The sequence below is a fragment of the Chiloscyllium punctatum genome, chromosome 24 (assembly GCF_047496795.1).
Source record: "Chiloscyllium punctatum isolate Juve2018m chromosome 24, sChiPun1.3, whole genome shotgun sequence".
NCBI lineage: Eukaryota > Metazoa > Chordata > Chondrichthyes > Orectolobiformes > Hemiscylliidae > Chiloscyllium > Chiloscyllium punctatum.
This window is the reverse complement of record NC_092762.1, coordinates 84,554,684-84,572,449: the sequence shown is the minus strand read 5'-3', so window position 1 is coordinate 84,572,449 and position 17,766 is coordinate 84,554,684. Positions and strand designations below refer to the sequence as shown.

At 40.9% G+C, this 17,766-nt stretch overlaps 1 protein-coding gene across 12 annotated transcripts in view; it reads left to right on the top strand.

The window, feature by feature from the left end:
- The window catches only part of gatad2ab (GATA zinc finger domain containing 2Ab), a 147,947-nt gene that overhangs the window by 100,201 nt on the left and 29,980 nt on the right, over window positions 1-17,766 (top strand). For 4 of the 12 annotated variants that reach the window (XM_072594367.1, XM_072594365.1, XM_072594361.1 and 1 more), the window contains 3 exons: window positions 4,415-4,559; window positions 5,721-5,852; window positions 9,334-9,423. In XM_072594367.1, the coding sequence (XP_072450468.1) occupies window positions 4,415-4,559; window positions 5,721-5,852; window positions 9,334-9,423 (367 nt within the window). The remainder of the gene's footprint in view (window positions 1-4,414; window positions 4,560-5,720; window positions 5,853-9,333; window positions 9,424-17,766) is intronic. The other 8 variants (XM_072594366.1, XM_072594363.1, XM_072594372.1 and 5 more) reach the window with 6 other exon arrangements.

The window sequence follows — 17,766 nt, the reverse complement described above, 5'->3', positions numbered from 1 at the left end:
ATTTAATGTCTTCACTTATCTGAATCATCGGTGCTGTTTGTGGGATCTTGTGCAAATTGCCAGGTTTCCTGCATTTCAGCAGTGCCTTCAGGTAAGTACTTTATGTTGGAACATTTTGGATTTCGGAAGTTACGATGCAAATGGATTCTGTGGCTTGGTGGTGAAGGTTCTGAATCAGTCATCCATGCCAATATACTGCCTCCAATGTGGTGGGCCCTTAGTATGTAACCTTTTGTGAGGTACTTTATTGAGCACCTTCTGGAAAACCAAATACAGCATATCCATTGGTTCCCCTCTAGTCGATTGACCTCTAATCAATTGGTCAGACACACATTCCATTTCATGAAGCCGTGTTGACTCTTCATGATTCAATTGCTTTTCCAAATGTTTTACTGTTACTTCTTTAACAGAGTCTAGTACATTTCCAACAATAGATGTTAGTGTAATCAGTCTATAGTTACCCACTTTTAGCCTCTCGACCTTTTTGAAAAAGGGTGTCACATTATCAGTTTTGCAGTCCTCTAATTCTTTTCCAGAATCCCAGGATGCTTGGAAAATTACAACCAATGTATCCGCTGTCTCTCTAGCTATCTCTTCTTAGGATCCCCTTAAGCCTGTTCCATCATTTAATTAAATCATGGCTGATGTATCTTTTGGCGAGAGTGTGGTGCTGGAAAAACACAGCAGGTGAGGCAGCATCCGAAGAGCAGGAGAATCAACATTTCGGGCATAAGTCCTTCATCTTATGCCTTGGTGCTGCCACCCTTTCAGCTTGTGTTATGGAAAGATGTATCTATCAGTTTTGAAATTTTCAATTAAGGTCACTGATAAGCCCTGTTTGATGATTGCTGAGGACATGTTGCATGCTTTAGAGATGTCCTCAAAGCATTCCTGAAGGTATAAAACATCTCCGCCACTCTCCAGAGTCCCTGACTTGCAACCACCAGGGCAGCATGGTGGTTCACTTTTAGCACTGGTGCCTCCCAACACTAGAGAGCCGTGTTCAATTCCAACATTGGACAACTGTGTGTGTGGAGTTTGCACATTCTCCCTATGTCTGCAAAGGTTTCCTCCGGGTGCTCTGCTTTCCGCCCATTGTCCAAAGATATATAGATTAGATGGATCAGCCGTGGGAAATGCAGGGTTATAGCGATAGAGTGGGGTGGGGGGGGTGGGAGGTGAGTCAGGATGGGATGCTCTTTGAAGAGTCAGTGTGGACGAGTTGGGCTGAATGACTATTTTCACAGTGTAGGGATTCTATGAAAATGAAGCCCTTCAAGCACAATAGAATGGCAGAATAAATTTGAAAGACCAAAATCCAACTCCTGCTTCTGGGTTGTTTCCCACTTGCTGCTTCTCAAATATTGGTTTAGTTGAATTTATTAGAAGATACATGCTAAGTATTTAGCAATATGAAAACATTCTGATACATTGATGTTATTGCATTATATGATGCTTTTATATGAGGCTGCACCTGGTTTTCCCTCAAATCATTGGACCATGGGTGTTTATGGAGGCAAATAGAAATAGACAACCCGAAAAAGGGACAATGGGAGACAAAGAACTGTGGTGAATATTTTTCTTCTAATGGAGAAAGTCTCACTGCTTGGATGTTGACAAAGTATTTGTCCTTTTCCATGATGCAAATTGTATATTTGTGTGCAGCTTTAACCATTGGTGCCAAGACTTGTGCCTTGGTGCACATACCGTACATTTCACATGCTGCTAATGGAGCAGTTTGTAACAATTAAACAGGATGTTTATAATCTACATCAGGAAGAGCATCATCAACATTTCCTGAATATTCAAAAATAAGACATTTCAACCTAAAGAAGGATCTCCATGTTGCATTGGCTAGTTTGTCCATGCATTTTGCAATCATTGCCATGCTGTAAGTTCTAAAGATCTGTGACTTGGGCAACTTCATAATGAATTCAATATGTTAGGTCAAAAAGCTGGATTCTCCAGCTGGCTTCCTCATTTCCTAGTTCAATCATGTGTCCTCTTGATGTCCCATGTTTACAAATTTTGAGATGTATTTTAGACAGTACAATGGACTAGGGATTTGCTAATATGGGAGAGTCCTCATGTTCTGTAGGAGAGTTGCTGTGTCATAATGCAAGGTGGCATGGTGGAATATGGGTTCAGCATGGAGTTGGGCTGCCTTGTACATTCAACTGTAAAATAAACCTTTGCAAGAGTTTAGCACTAATTAAAGTAAACTGTTACTGTTCACAAATAATTACTAGTGTAATTAAAATAGTTTTCCTGTTGTTCTATGTTGTGTAGATGTCTGAAGGGGAAGGTATTTGAGCTGGTTCTTACCAAGATGGTAACTACTTGCATTAGCAATGAATGTCTGTTCCAAATAGGTATTGCACAAAAAATATATTTTTCCAAGAAGAAGTATGATACAGCTACCATGGACAAGGCCAGTGTTCATTTTTCCATTCCAAAATTGCAGACTGTGCAAACTCCACACAGTCAGTCGCCTGAGGTGGGAATTGAACCCGGGTCTCCGGCGCTGTGAGGCAACAGTGCTAACCACTGTGCCACCGTGCCGCCCACAATGTAGTGGAGGCTGGTACAATTGCAACATTTAAGAGGCATTTGGATGGGTATATGAATAGGAAGGGTTTGGAGGGATATGGGCCGGGCGCTGACAGGTGGGACTAGATTGGGTTTAATTATGTTTAATAAAATAAACTTTGAGAGCTTTATCCTAAACTTCAACTTACAAAAACATACTTGGGTTCTCAGTTTTTGCACCAACAGCAGAGCAACCCATGGCCTTTGCTACCGACCATGTCTAAAACCTCCTCCATGTGGAATTTCCTAATTGCTTGCTGAAAAGCCCCTGCTGTTACCACCCGAAAGGTCAAGTTGTCATAAACACATCAATAGTTCAGTCTGATACACCATTTATCAATGATGGGATGAATGAGAGTTTCAAAAAATTCATGTTTTCACACCAGAGATGTGCACAAAATAATCACATGAGCATGATCACAAATTGCGAGGACATTTTTGAATCTCTCACCTTCAGGCCTTTTTTAAAAAGTTGACTTTAGAAAGTTTGTTTTGTACACATCAAGCAGAGTCTTAAATTCAAATTGAGCTTTTCAAAAGAAAGCTTGAGGGTGTGATAGTGAAGCTGGTGGAATTCTGTTTTTTGCCTTTCTAGGGTTGTTTTTACTGCCAGTTCAATGGGCTCCATTTTGTTTCACTACCTGCATCCTACCTCCCTTCACAAAATGAAGGCAGTGTGTCACAGACCAGTTTCAGCTGGCTGTTGCCATAGGTTCCACTGGGGGTGGTCATGTGACAGAGCAAGGGAAATGCCTGAGTCATGTGATAACTTTTTTCTGGTGCAATTAACATACAGGAAGTTTTCTCCCAGTCACTTAGATGCAAGGATGCTGCTGTTAGCTGATGAGTGGCATCTTCTCAGCCAGAGCCTATTGATTGTCTGGAGCAGTCTGTGTAGAGTGTGCACAAAAAAAAAGTGATGTGCCACAGCATTCAAGGGTCCTGTGAATACGCTGTTGACATAAAACTTTTTGTTTCGCTCAGTAATTGATAATATTCCTACGACTTGTAGACATGCACAAGGACCTGTTTTTAACTTTCAAGGGCAGTTAGTTTTTCAAACTTTTTTTAAAAGAAAGAGGTCTTAGTATAGTAATAGTCAGAGCTGCACTGATCTCCAAGGGACTGCAGGTGATGTACCCATCCTTATGCTTTCCACACAGTGATATCTCAGCTATATGTATGAATAGTCAGGCATACGTTTGGGACAGCTGCTGTTTCTGAGAATGAGGTAGGTAAGTAATGCACTGTTTGCCAGAACTTCTATAGTTTTCAAAATAGAAGTGAGATGAAGCAAGGATCAATAAATGCCCATTTGTTCTTCATAAATTCAGTTGTGAAGAATCCCTTCTCATCACCCTGTATGGGTATTTTTTTTTGCCTCACCCTTACTGTCTTTCTCCACTGCCATCACCACCCCTCCCCAAAAAAATTACAACCTGCTGAACAAATGATTCTGGTTGTATTTGTAAGCACAGGTGTGACACTAGCAGTTCCCTGTGCTAATAAAACCATAAGGATTACATAAACCATATAAAAATTTTGGGAGCAACTTTGTTACCTCGAGTATAGTAGAAATGTAGAGCTTGCTGATTTGGCAGTAGTTGAGCGGCATAGCATGTTGGAGTACCGACATCAGCATGGACTAGTTGGGTCAAGTTCACCTTTCTCTCTCAGCTGTATTTTGTAATGGAGAGGGGGCACCTTATGTAAAGCATCTTGGGTTATTTTGACATGAGGCAAAACATTGTACTCCCTGCCTGGAGACTTAAATGCTTGGACTGTACCATTTCCAATACCTTCTCCTGCCTTGTTCAATCTCTAGCCCAATCTCTTGCAGTGAAATGAAGAAGGGAAAGCGTGCACCATCACCAGACATCATCATCCTCTCTGACAATGAAGCCTCAAGTCCCAGGATGAACGGGCTCTCAAAGGAACCGGGAAGAAACGCAAATAGAGATGATATTATGGTGAGGCGGAACAATCATCAAAACCAATAATTTTAGTTTAATTTTAAAAACTAGTGTTTACATACAATTTTTTTTTAAAGCTCCTGAGATGAACTGAATAGCAATTTCAAAGAAAGAGATTGGGAACATTTGGTCAGCTGGCTTTCTGCAATGCTTTGATTCTGCTTCCTTGTTATAGTTTGTTTTGTTCATACTGTTAATATAATTTTGTAACAAATGTAACTTTACTTTCATTCCCATGCCATTCATGGATTCCATATAATATTCTAGTTCTTTCCCAAATACAGTTTCTGCTAGAAAGCCTTGGTTCAAAGAAGAAAACACTTTTTGGAATTGTTAGCACTTTGCAGCTTATCCATTTGCATTTCAACATTCACCTTTTAGAAACATTATTAAATCTGTTTATCATCATTTTTGCCTCGTTCCTTCTTCTGTTATTTCCTTTGTTTTTGACATTCTATAATAAAATTTATATTTTGTTTAAATGCGGCACCCTCCTTTTTACTGTTTCTCAAAAGCAAATCAAATCATGGCTCATGCAGTGCTGAACACTGGAATTGCTGAGCATTCAGTTCCTAACTTGTACTGGGTAACTCAGAATCTCGTGGTTCATATCAATGCCTGGGATTGGAAATGGGATTCAACCCCTTGTCATCAAATGCCCAGTACTGGAAAACCTATATTGTGCAGACATTGAATGCAGATGGGGGCAGATATCATTGATTCCCCAGTGGCCAAATAGCTTGAAGAATCTGGTCTAGAAGATTGATGCGAATGGAAAGCTCAAAATGGTAGCCTGGCACCTGTGAAAGCATATTCCAATATAGTGAAGCCAGATAAGTGTAGGGTTAAGAGGTAAGGTGTTATCCTGTTTCAGCAGAGCCATAGTGAGCAGCTATTGACCAGAGGTCAAACACTGGCATAGTCTGAGAAAATCATCTTTTCTAGACTTTCTAGCTGGAAGTGTTGCGTGCTACAAGGAACCAAAGTGCAAATGTACCAAAATATGTGACCAATTCAGCTTGCTCATCAGCTGCTTCGCCAAATTGACTAATGCGTATGGAACAGGTCAATTTGCCTTTACAAGAGTGGACAAGGGTGGGAGGAGATGGAAGAGAATTGACAGGTTACTTTTCTTTAATACTGGACCTTTCCTTTCAGAAGAGCACACCAGAGGAGCGAGAGAGAATGATTAAGCAGTTAAAGGAAGAGCTACGGCTGGAGGAAGCCAAACTCGTCCTACTCAAGAAACTTCGACAGAGCCAAATTCAAAAGGAAGCTACCATCCCGAAGGTATCAGTTCTGTTGTTCTCCTCTCTCCTGTCCCTCCCATTGATGCCATGTTTTTAAATGCTGTCACTGAATACAATGGGAATATTTGTTAACACAGCACAAGCCAAGAAAAGCATTAAAACACAGCCATGTGCAATAGCTAAAAGAACCTGGAGTAGCTGTATGTGGCTTCCACAAATATGGAGTTTGCTGTTTAGTAAGTAGCTTAAATTCTTCCAGAAGAAAACTGGACAAGTACAGTAAGGAGAAGGGAACAGAAAGATACCTAAAAGGCTGGAATGCTGTAGATAGTGTAATTGATAATCCACATAGAGTATAGACACCAAAGCAGACAAAGATTTGATCCGAGTGTGCTTCTGTGCTGTATGTTCTATGTAATGCAATATGATATAGGTTGTTTGTAACAGAGTGATTGCAGCATCGAAGAATACTTTGACCCATGTGTCTGCGCTGGCCTTCTGAAAGGGCAATTCATCAATGCCACTCACCTGTCCTTTCCCACAGCCAAGAGAAAGATCCAATTCCCTTTCCCTTTGGAAAGCCTCAGTTGCTTGTTAGGTGGGTTTGTATAATTTGTTCATTTTTGTTCAATGAATATTGTGGTCCTGAATTTAAAACTATGATCACACATGTGCTCTCCACCCCCCACCAATCCTAGTTCCTTTAGGTTTTAAACTACATTAAAGGAATGTTAAAGGCTGGCCTTTCTTATTTCTATTTCGTCTCTAATTTCAGTCTTGGTTTGTTAAATGAAGGTTTTCTATGCTTATGTCCTCCTGATTTTTGCTTGTGCCTAATGTGAAATGCCATTGGTTATTAACTGTAATGTGACACTTCAGAGTGCGCCACAAATTAACCAATCTTGGTTTGGTCACTGCATTGATCTTCTGTTTTCCCTGAGTGCTTTATATTCAATAGCAGACCAACCATAGAAAATTAGCCATGGTACTGTCTCCTCCTGCTACCCCAGCTTGCATCTGTGTGGTTACTATCCGATGATTTCTGATGGGAAATATGCGTGACCGGGTTTAATAAAATTGGATTGTGATGCCTTCCTTGGTTGAATTTCTGGAAGCAGTTGTCTATGCTAAAGTTTGGGGCCACAATGAGTAAGTAAATTCACTCCTAAAAATAGTCAATGTAGAAAAGACAAATAATTTATCTTCTGTCATCACAGCCTACATGGTGTGATGAACTCTGGAAGGTCAGTTTAATTGGCCGTCCTTAAATAGGATTCTGAAGGGGCATACGTGGCCTGTTAATAGAAGCAATAATATGATTCTTCCACCCTGCCTTATTGCAGACCATAGATTTGAAATGTATTTCCAGATTCTAGATTCTTTTGTTTCAATTCTAATGTCTTATTGCACCTTGTAATATATCTGTTTATCACAGAAGAACCAACCTTCCTTATTTTGAGGAGACACACTTGCAGAGATCTCTATGATGCTTGCTTCTTGGATAATCTCTCCAGGATCAAGTTCGGGGGTGGATTGGTCCACCTGCAGGATTGGATTCAATGCTGGTGCTTAGCTGCCCCCTAGCAGCCACGCCTTGGTATTGCAGCTGCTTTATACCATACAGAACAGCACAATGCAGCTGCAGTGTGGGGATGCAGGAATAGGAGGAAGGAGCATGCTTTTTAGCCTCTCAAGCTTCTGTTCGTCTTGATCACAAAATACTCAATGCTCCTGCCTAGCAAAAATCTCAGCATAAATCGCTACCTTTGAAACGTAAATGCAGCCACTCGAAGAGTTGTTGTTAAGAGATATGGCCATCTGTACAGGCGTGAATGTCCTGTGATAGATTTCTGGCCTCGGTTCATTGAGTTGATCTTATCTGGAATGGTGTTGATGGAAATAAGGGGGTGATCCTGCAAAATAGTTTGGATGCCCCTCACATTACAGTTAGATGATCGATCAAGGCTCCTACACCTGATGGCTGCCCTCCTCACCCCAACCAGGATAAGAAATAAATGAGGACAGGTTAGGCTCAGTTTTAATGCTATAACGTGGCAGTTCTGGATGCCGAGGCACACTATGTCAGAATGGCTGCTGCATGTTTATTGTCCTTATACCTAGTACCCCTTAAAGGCTCAGAATTTTCAGAAGACCAGTGGAGAAAAAGTAGAGAACTTGTGAAAGGTGAGGGAAATGGGAAATTCTCTGCTTCTGAATCTTAGAGGAGGCTTAAACTTCTTGCATTTTACATTGTGGAGCACCTAATGTAAAAGCCCAGAGGGCGCTCTGTTCAAATGGTTAATCGCTCAACTTAGTTCTCTTCCTCTATGCTACTGTTATGAACTTTACCATGACTTGCTTAGGCTGCATATGAAATGTTTGAAGAGATATCTTGTTCGAAAACCATAAAAATTTGTCCATTCCTGTTGTAAGGACTACATTATAAAAGATCAGTGTGGATACTGCAAGCAACATAATTTAGATGTTTCACCTTTGACTAAAACTTAAATAAAACCACCTAAAATAAAACTCCACCTGTCCAATCCTGTTTGAATTAACAGAATCCTTCTGCTTTCTGTGTTCCCAGTGAGGTTTAAAATGATTGTAGATAATTTGGAGTGTTTTAATTGTTCCATACCTGACTGAGGAGAGCGATGGCATTTTCTTCATGGTAACTCAAGCAGCATGATTTTTGGGGGAAAAAATTTGATTGGGAACTTCCTGCCCATGCAAATTGACCACTGATTTTCCTTTTTTTTTTACTGTTTATTCACTACCCGGAATCAATACCACTCATGTAGTTGATGCAACTGGTGGTTAAGACTTGACCATCCAGTGGGTGGAGTAAAGTTGAAGTACTTGTTCGGTGACCTTTTTCTATCTTTTGGATGTGAGTCATCCATCAGTTTGAAGTCACGAACCTCACTTTCTTTTGGTTGATTTCTTTTATTTGAAAGAAAACATTTATCTCTAGGTGAGAAGAGGGCTTTTCACGCTCAGGCTGATAACTAAGAGTCACTGTTGAGTGACCATTGCCCACAGAGAGCTGACCAACTGAACCAGGCAAAGCAGGGATTTCTTGGACACCTGCTCATTCCTGAATCTTCTTCAGGGCCTTGGGTTAGTTGTCAATAGAGTAAATTAATAGAAACCTTGAATTCATTAACTCAAGATCAATTTTTTTACATACAGTCTGGGTGATACTCTGCTGAAGACTGTAAACTGTTTTACATTTGGAACCGGAGATTGTATCAAAATTAGATGACAGTATATGTTGTCCTCCAGAGCCAGATGATACCCCTGAGGATCTATGAAGATGGTACAATTCCTATTTGTGTTATAAGCAGTTGGCTGAGTTTTAAATGATCAACTGACCTTAATTGTTTATTTGTCAGGCTGGTTAATCCGGGTTTTTACAACAGAATATCTCTTCAAATGAGCAATATATGTTTGCTTTGTGCCCTTTTGTTCCTCAGCTTTCTCATGTGTATTTGTGCTTCTTTTCACTATTCTCTTCCCAGCCTGCTGTCTCGACAGGCACTGCCATGGCCACCCCACCCCCGCTGGTCCGGGGAACGCTGCATGTTCCCGCTGGCAAGCCTAACTTCCAGGTCAGTGTAGCTACTGGGACCTTGCCAGGCTGTGTGTGGGTTAAGCATCAAAAAGGTGAAGGGAGGGAATGGGTGGAAACAGGAAGCAAGGTTAGCCTTGGTTGAATATTAGGAGCTTAGGAATTTTTTGTCAGGGCAATCTGTTTCAAGACTACTTGGATTTTTCTAAAAGTGGAACTTTGTGTAATTCAAATCAGTATTTGCTGTTGCAAGATATTGGCATTTACACAGAGCTTTACAAGGATGTAATTCCCCAGTAGAAAGAGTCAGAAATCACGCACCACATTATAGTCCAACAGGTTTGTTTGAGATCACAGGCCTTCAGAGTGCTGCTCCTTCGTCAGGAACACCTGACAATTTCAGACAAACCTGTTGGTGTATGACCTGGCATCTTGTGATTTCTGAATTTCTCCACCCCAGTGTAACACTGGCAATTTCACATTACGGCTACCATCAAATGGAAAGAATGCAGTCATCGGAATCTTAAAGCTAACTTACAGCCTTAAATCCCATTTTTGATAGAATATAAGGGGCATTGTCACTAGTACTTCTGTGAAGTAGTGAAAACTGCCTGCGTGAATTGTTGTTCAGAAGGAACTTCCATTATTCATTTTTTTTTTGTCACACTCATGTCTAAAGGATTATGAGCTTTAGTTTATTTGAATTGCTGAGGAGATAGCTGAAGCTGTCCTTTTTTAAACAGAAAAGTCACTGAAGGGGCATTTTTAAAAAATGACATTTACTAGAAGTCACATGATTTAACCTAACTTCTTCATTTGTTTGCTGGAAGTCAGATAGTCAATTAAAAGCCTAGACTTAGAAGTCGCATGTTTGAGTTTATGGCTGTAAGTTGTGACTATTTTAATATTGTTTGGAGTTCACCTGAGGCATAGCTTATAAAGATGTAAGACACCCAGCTCAGTCTTTGCCACCTTCCCGAGAAACCCTCTTGACAATCCCATGTGAGAACAGAAAACCTGAAACAGCTGTACTCCCTGAGACACTTGTCGAAGATGACTTCTCATCAATGTCTGAACAAACTACCTCTGCAGTGATTCTAGTGACAACCGTATGTACCTCATGGCCTAAGTATACCCACAGGCCTAACTGAAAGGCCCCCTGGAACGCTTTGAATCTCATTCGCTTATTCTGTAAGAACTAACAAGTATTTGGGCAAATTTAATTTGTCTAGAGAAAGTCTGTTTTTCTTCTTGCTTGGAATTGGAATGTTTCTGGTATTTAAAATGATAAATATTTATCTGAGCTCTGTTTAGAGGCTTTCACTTTTATTAAGGAAGTCTTTTATAATTAGTCAATAGTTTTGTTGTTTATCGAAGAACCCTAATTAATGATTTTTTCTTTATTCTGGGCCTAACATAAAGTATGTCTTTCACCACTTCAGTAAGTGTTAAAATATATTTAAATATACATTTGTGACCAATGGTGAAATGAGAGACCGTGCACTACTCCAACCTCCGTGATAACATAAAATTGGAAGTGGTGTCATGATAATAGACAAGGATAAAAGGAAGAACGCCAGGTTTCTTGTGGGTTTAGAGAAGCTTATGAAGCCAAAATACTGCTCAGTTGTTGCAACTTTGGATTTTCAAAAATTAACCAAGGTTAGACTAATAGTGTTGGCAGCAAAATTGCACGAGAATTAAAAGTTGAGGCTAAGAAAGCAGATTAAATTGATGTAGTAGTGCAGCACTTACAGTTGGAAGAGGTAGTAGGTTGATAGTTCACTTCAATTAGCTAGAATTCAATTGTTGATGAAGAACCTTGAAATAAAACAGATTTTGTTTTTTAGTAAACAGGAAAGAGAATTGGAAACGAGAAAACTTGAATTTGGGAGAGGAGAAAAAGAGTGCATGTCATGTGAGTAATAAGAAACAGTGAGAGAGAATTGCAAAGGGAAAAAGAAGAGCAAGGTACCAAGAAAAGGAATATTGGCTTAAAAGATTGGAACTGAACAAAGGGCAGATGCTCTGGACTCTAATGAAGTTTCCATAAGGATCAAATCCAAGACAGTGGTAGCTGTTTAAATGTACAGAAGCTCTCCTGGAGTTTGTTGAAAGAGATGTCTATGCATTGTTTAATTATTTTGAAAAGCTAGCTGACCAGATGAGTCTGGGCAAAAGTAAACTGGATATCGCTAATGCAGAACAGGGTGACAGAGCTCATGAAGTTTGATACCATGCTTTCTGAAGATGATCCTATGGATTGTGATGGTAAAGAAAGGCTGTTGATGGTCCATGAAGGTAGTTTCTTGAGACAAATTTTGGACTCATTTAAACTCATTTATGTGTTTCTGATCCACACAGTTTGCCACTTTGATCCCTAGCAAGCCCTACTCTTTCCCTAGCTACTCTCTTCCCGCAATTTACTTGTACAGTGCCTTTAGAGAAAGATTAAGTAAGGGTAAAGAGTTTTACTTCCTACAAATCTGCAGTTGAGTTAATAGCACAAAAACTTTTGGTAGTTTGGAGAAATAATGCACATCAGCTCTTGGCAAGCAGACTGAATGTGCCAGAGACAACATGAATGTAGATCCACAAATAACTATGCTAAGTAGAGAAGTGGATATACCTGAGGACTGAACAATAACTGACACATCTGAGGCAAACAGTACCTTGGTGGTGGAGAATAGAATATCATAGAACATTCCAGCGCAGTACAGGCCTTTCAGCCCTCGATGTTGCGTCGACCTGTGAAACCAATTTGAAGCCAATCTATCCTACACTATTCCATTCTCATCCATATGTTTATCCACTGACCATTGAAATGCCCTTAAAGTTGGCAAGTGTACTACTGTTGCAGGCAGGGCGTTCCATGCCCCTACTGCTCTGAGTAAAGCAGAATACCACAATATTGTGCAAACCTCTGAACATTCAGTCACTTCAAGCAAACTCCACGATGGATGATGTTACTAGTACACCTAAAATATCAGATTTTAAAACCAATAAGGAAAAATAAACACGCATCTGATATACGCTGACACTCACACAGGAATCAGCGTCTTACCCCTTGTTGTAAATGATTGTGAAGATAAATTGGTGATGGTTGTCCAAAGTTTACCTGTTGGGGGAATTGACTTACTCCTGAGAATGATTTGGCCAGTGAAACTATTAGTTTCTCCAGTAGTTACAGAACTGCCAAATGAAGTTCTTGGGGCATCTGCAGTTCATCTGGCACCACAAACAGATATTTGACTATTTAAAACTCTGGATATCTGGACAATCTAAAAAAAAAAGTTCAATAATTCTTCTGTAATCAAGAATCAGCAAGCTGACTGAGAGCTAAGTAGCTGAATTAGCTCAAATGAAAGTTGAGGAAGTTACAGAATATTATTATATTGATATAGAATTGTCATATGGAAGTGGAGACTGCCACACAGACCTGCAGATGAAGAGTGGCTGGTGCTACACCAGCCAACAGTGCTGCCCAAATATCATTATAAATATTAGGGATAAAACGTGCTACGAGCGAATGAGGGTAGGAGTAGGAGGATAAAGCAGATGAATGTGTGACTGAGGAGTTGGTGCAGGGGGAGAAGAGTTCTCATTTTTTTGGATCATTGGAATCTTTGTGGGGTAGAAGTCACTTATACAAGAAGGGCAGATTACACCTGAATTAGAAGGAAACTAATATATTGGCAAGGAAATTTGGTAAAGCTGCTCAGGAGTATTTAAGAAAGTAAGGTGAGGCGTTGGGACCCAGGGAAATAGTGAGGAAAGAGATCAATCTGAGACTGATATAGTCGGGACCAAAGCAAAGAGTAAGGTGCAACTGTAAATTAACTGCATTTGTGGACGGCACAGTGGTTAGCACTGCTGCCTCACAGCGCCAGAGACCCGGGTTCAATTCCCGCCTCAGGCGACTGACTGGGTGGAGTTTGCACGTTCTCCCCGTGTCTGCGTGGGTTTCCTCCAGGTGCTCCGGTTTCCTCCCACAGTCCAAAAATGTGCAGGTCAGGTGAATTGGCCATCCTAAATTGTCCGTAGTGTAGGTAAGGGGTAGACGTAGGGGTATGGGTGGGTTGCGCTTCGGCGGGGGGGTGTGGACTTGTTGGGCCGAAGGGCCTGTTTCCACACTGTAAGTAATCTAATCTAATCTAAATTTACTTCAAGAGGCCTATGAACTTGGCATGATTTGGAACATGGGATTGGGATATCATAGCAATTACAGACACGTGGCTCAGGGATGGACAGGACTGGCAGCTTAATGTTCTAGGGTACAAATACTATAGGGAGGATTGGGGGGGGGGGAGAAGAGAGAAGGGGGTGTGGCCTTTTTGATAAGGGATAGCATTATGGCTGTGCTTAGGGAGGATATTCCTGGGAATTCATCCAGGGAAGTTATTTGGGTGGAACTGAGAAATAAGAAAGGCATGATCACCTTATTGGGATTATATTATGGTCCCCACCAACAATCAGTGGAAAATTGAGAAACGAACTTGTAAGGAGATCTTGGCTATCTGTAAGAATAATAGGGTGGTTATAGTAGAGGATTTTAACTTTCCAAAAAGGACTGGGACTGTCATGGTGTTAAGGGTTTAGATGGAGAGAAATTTATTAGGTGTGTACAAGAAAATGTCAGTGGTGGGGGAGGACTTTGGGTTGAGCGATCATAATTCTATTAGTTTTAAAATAACGATGGAGAAGGATAGACTGGATCTAAAAGTTGAAGTTGTAAATTGGAGAAAGGCCAAATTTGACAGTATTAGGCAAGAACTTTCAAACGTTGATTGGGGGCAGACATTTGCAGGTAAAGGGACAGCTGGAAAATGGGAAGCCATCGAAACTGAGGTAACAAGGGTCAAGAGACAGTATATTCCTGTTAGGGTGAAAGGGAAAGCTGGAAGGTATAGGGAATGCTGGATGATTAAACAAATTGAGGATTTGGTTTAGAAAAAGGGGGAAGTATATGTCAGGTATAGACAGGAGAGATTGAGTGAATTCTTGGAAAAGTGTAAAGGCAATAGTATACTTAAGAGGGAAATCAGGAGGGCAAAAGGGGACATGAGATAGCTTTACCAAATAGGCTTTTATAAATACATTAAAAACAAAACGGTAATTAGAGAGAGAATAGGGCTCCCTCAAAGTTCAGTAAGGCAGCTGATGTATGGAACCGCAGGAGATGGGAGCGACGCTAAATGAGTATTTTGCATCAGTGTTTACTGTGGAAAAGGATATGGAAGATATAGAATGTAGAGAAATAGATGGTGACATCTTAAAATGTCCATGTTACAGAGGAGGTGGTGCTGCATGTCTTAAAACTCATAAAAGTGGTTAAATCCCCAGGAACTGATCAGGTGTATCCTAGAACTCTGTGGGAAGCTAGGGAAGTGATTGCTGGGCCCCTTGCTGAGATACAGGTGAGGTGCCGGAAGACTGGAGGTTGGCTACCGTGGTGCCACTGTTTAAGAAAGGTGGTAAAGAAAAGCCAGGGAACTATAGACCGGTGAGCCTGACATTAGTGTCAACAAGTTGTTGGAGGGAATCCTGAGGGACAGGATTTACATTTATTTGGAAAGGCAAGGGCTGATTAGGGATAGTCAACATGGCTTTGTTGTGTGGGAAATCATGGCTCTCAAACTTGAGTTTTTCGTAGAAGTAACGAAGAGGATTGATGAGTGCAGACCGGTGGACTTCAGTAAGGCGTTCGACAAGGTTCCTCATGGTAGACCTGTTAGCAAGTTTAGATCTCCTGGAATACAGGGGGAACCAGCCATTTAGATACAGAACTGGCTCAAAGGTAGAAGACAGAGGTGGTGGTGGAGGGTTGTTTTTCAGACTGGAGGCCTGTGACCAGTGGAGTGCCACAAGGCTCAGTGCTGGGCCCTCTACTTTTTGTCACCTACATAAATGATTTGGATCCAAGCATAAGAGGTATAGTTAGTAAGTTTGCAGATGACACCAAAATTGGAGGTGTAGTGGACAGCGAAGAGGGTTACCTGAGAGTACAACAGGATCTTAATCAGGTGAGCTAATGGGCTGAGGGGTGTCAGGTGGAGTTTAATTTAGATAAATGTGAGGTGTTGCTTTTTTTGGAAAAACAAATCAGAGAAGGAACTATACATTTAATGGTAAGGTCGTAGGAAGTGTTGCTGAACAAAGAGACCTTGGAGTGCAGGTTCATAACTCCTTGAAAGTGAATTCGCAGGTAGATAGGAAAATGAAGAAGGCATTTGGTAAGTTTTCCTTTATTGGACTTTGAGTGTAGGAGTTGGTCATGTTGCAGCTGTACAGGACATTTCCTGTGGAGAAGGACATGGAAGTTATAGACTGTGGGTAAATAGATGGTGACGTCTTGAAAAATGTCCATATCACAGAGGAGGTGGTGCTGGATGTCTTAAAATACATAAGTGGTTAAATCCCTAGGATCTGATCAGTTGTACCCTAGAACTCTGTGGGAAGCTAGTGAAATGATTGGAATATTGCGTGCAATTCTGGTCTCCTTCCTATTGGAAGGATGTTGAGAAACTTGAAAGGGTTCAGAAAAGATTTACAAGGATGTTGCCAGGGTTGAAGGATTTGAGCTATAGGGAGAGGCTGAATAGGCTGGGGCTGTTTTCCCTAGAGCATTGGAGGCTGAGGGGTGACCTTCTAGAGGTTTATAAAATCATGAGGGGCATGGATAGGATAAATAGACAAAGTCTTGTCCCCAGTGGAGGAATCCAGAACGAGAGCACATAGGTTTAGGATGAGAGGGGAAAATTTAAAAGGGACCTCAGGGACTTTTGCACACAGAGGGTGGTGTGTGTGTGGAAGTGGTGGAGGCTGATACAACATTTAAAAGGTATCTGGATGAGTATATGAATAGGAACGGTTTAAACGGTTATGGGCCAAATGCTGCTAAATGGGACTAGATGAATTTAGGATAGCTGGTCGGCATGGACGAGTTGGATTGAAGGGTCTGTTTCCGTGTTGTACACCTCTGACTCTGACTCCAGTAGAGTCTCACTGAGGATAACCCATATCTGAAGTTTTACCTCAAAAATGTGCCTTATTTTTGAGGCATTTTGATTTTTGGAAGGCTACTGATATATGATTGCTTTGTAGATTTTAATGCATCACCTAAAGTTACGTTTGGAGAGAATACTTTGAAATTTGGTGCTGGGCTGGTCACAAGTCTGGAGCTGGTGGTGACAGTTTGAGCAGTCTCAGATAGTTAACTAACAGCCACAGAAACCAGTTTGTGGTAAATCCATGCAGAATGCTACTCTTGATCATCGCCTTTCAATTCCAACTTCTGTCCAGAGACTCCTGCACAATCAGTGGCATCGCTGGTGCCCTCCACAGTGAAACAGCCTTTTGCTTCACTTTTCTAGGGCCAGCTGTGTTCCAGGAGCCATTGGAGAATTATCAGAAATATCAACACCTTCACAAAAGGAGGTGAGAAAGCTAGAAACGCAATGCATTCCTAATTTTACAATTCAAAACATTTTACATGTACAATCACGATGTTGTCCTTCATATAGATGCATGTGGTGACATTTGTGCAATGCTTTGTAAGCTGGGCACCAGTTTCTCAATCTTGCTAATTGTAGCTGAAGGGTAGGATATGGCTATTGACAAACTGCCTATCCCTATTTACCTTGGGAATGTAATCAAAATAGATCTCCTTCTTCAAAGTTTTTCTTTAAAGCAACTAAGTGGTTTGCCAGACCACTTCACAGGGCATTAAGAGCTAATCTCATGGTTTAGACCAAAGTTATCAAATCCATAATTCCAAGTCCATCAACTCTTGCCTTAATAATATTAGTGGGCAAGTTCGGCTTTTCAGACAATCTGAAATTTTCATGGTCATTTTTTTTCCTTTGCTTGCTGATTCACAAATTTCCAGATTTACTTAACTCAGTTTCACAACTTGTATCGGTGCTGGTAAGCTCCTTTCCCATTGGCTTACACCCACCTCACTCTGCACTTCTGTGGAGGAAGGGTTATGCAAGGTTTTGTCGTGAATTTTAATAAGAATAGTGATCATGAATGTTAGTTTTCTTTGGGCGAATTTATGGAAGTCACAAGGATAATGGCAATTGTGGCTTGGCTTGGCAGGATGTGGGTGTTGAAGTTTTAGTTCATATAGCTTCTCATAGGGAAAAAGGTTGATTGAAGGGCATTAAAGATGTCATTTAGAAGTAGCCTGCGGCAGATAATGAGTTGACAGATCTATAATTATCTTATTTCCTTCTCCCTTCCTCCTTCAGCATTAGAGTGTCATTTGCAATGTTTCAATCCAAAAAACAAATCCTGTATCAAGAGGGCATTGGAAATTTTGACATAAAGCATCTACCATCTTCTCACCTATTTCTTTTAGTGGTTTGGAGTTGAAAGCCTT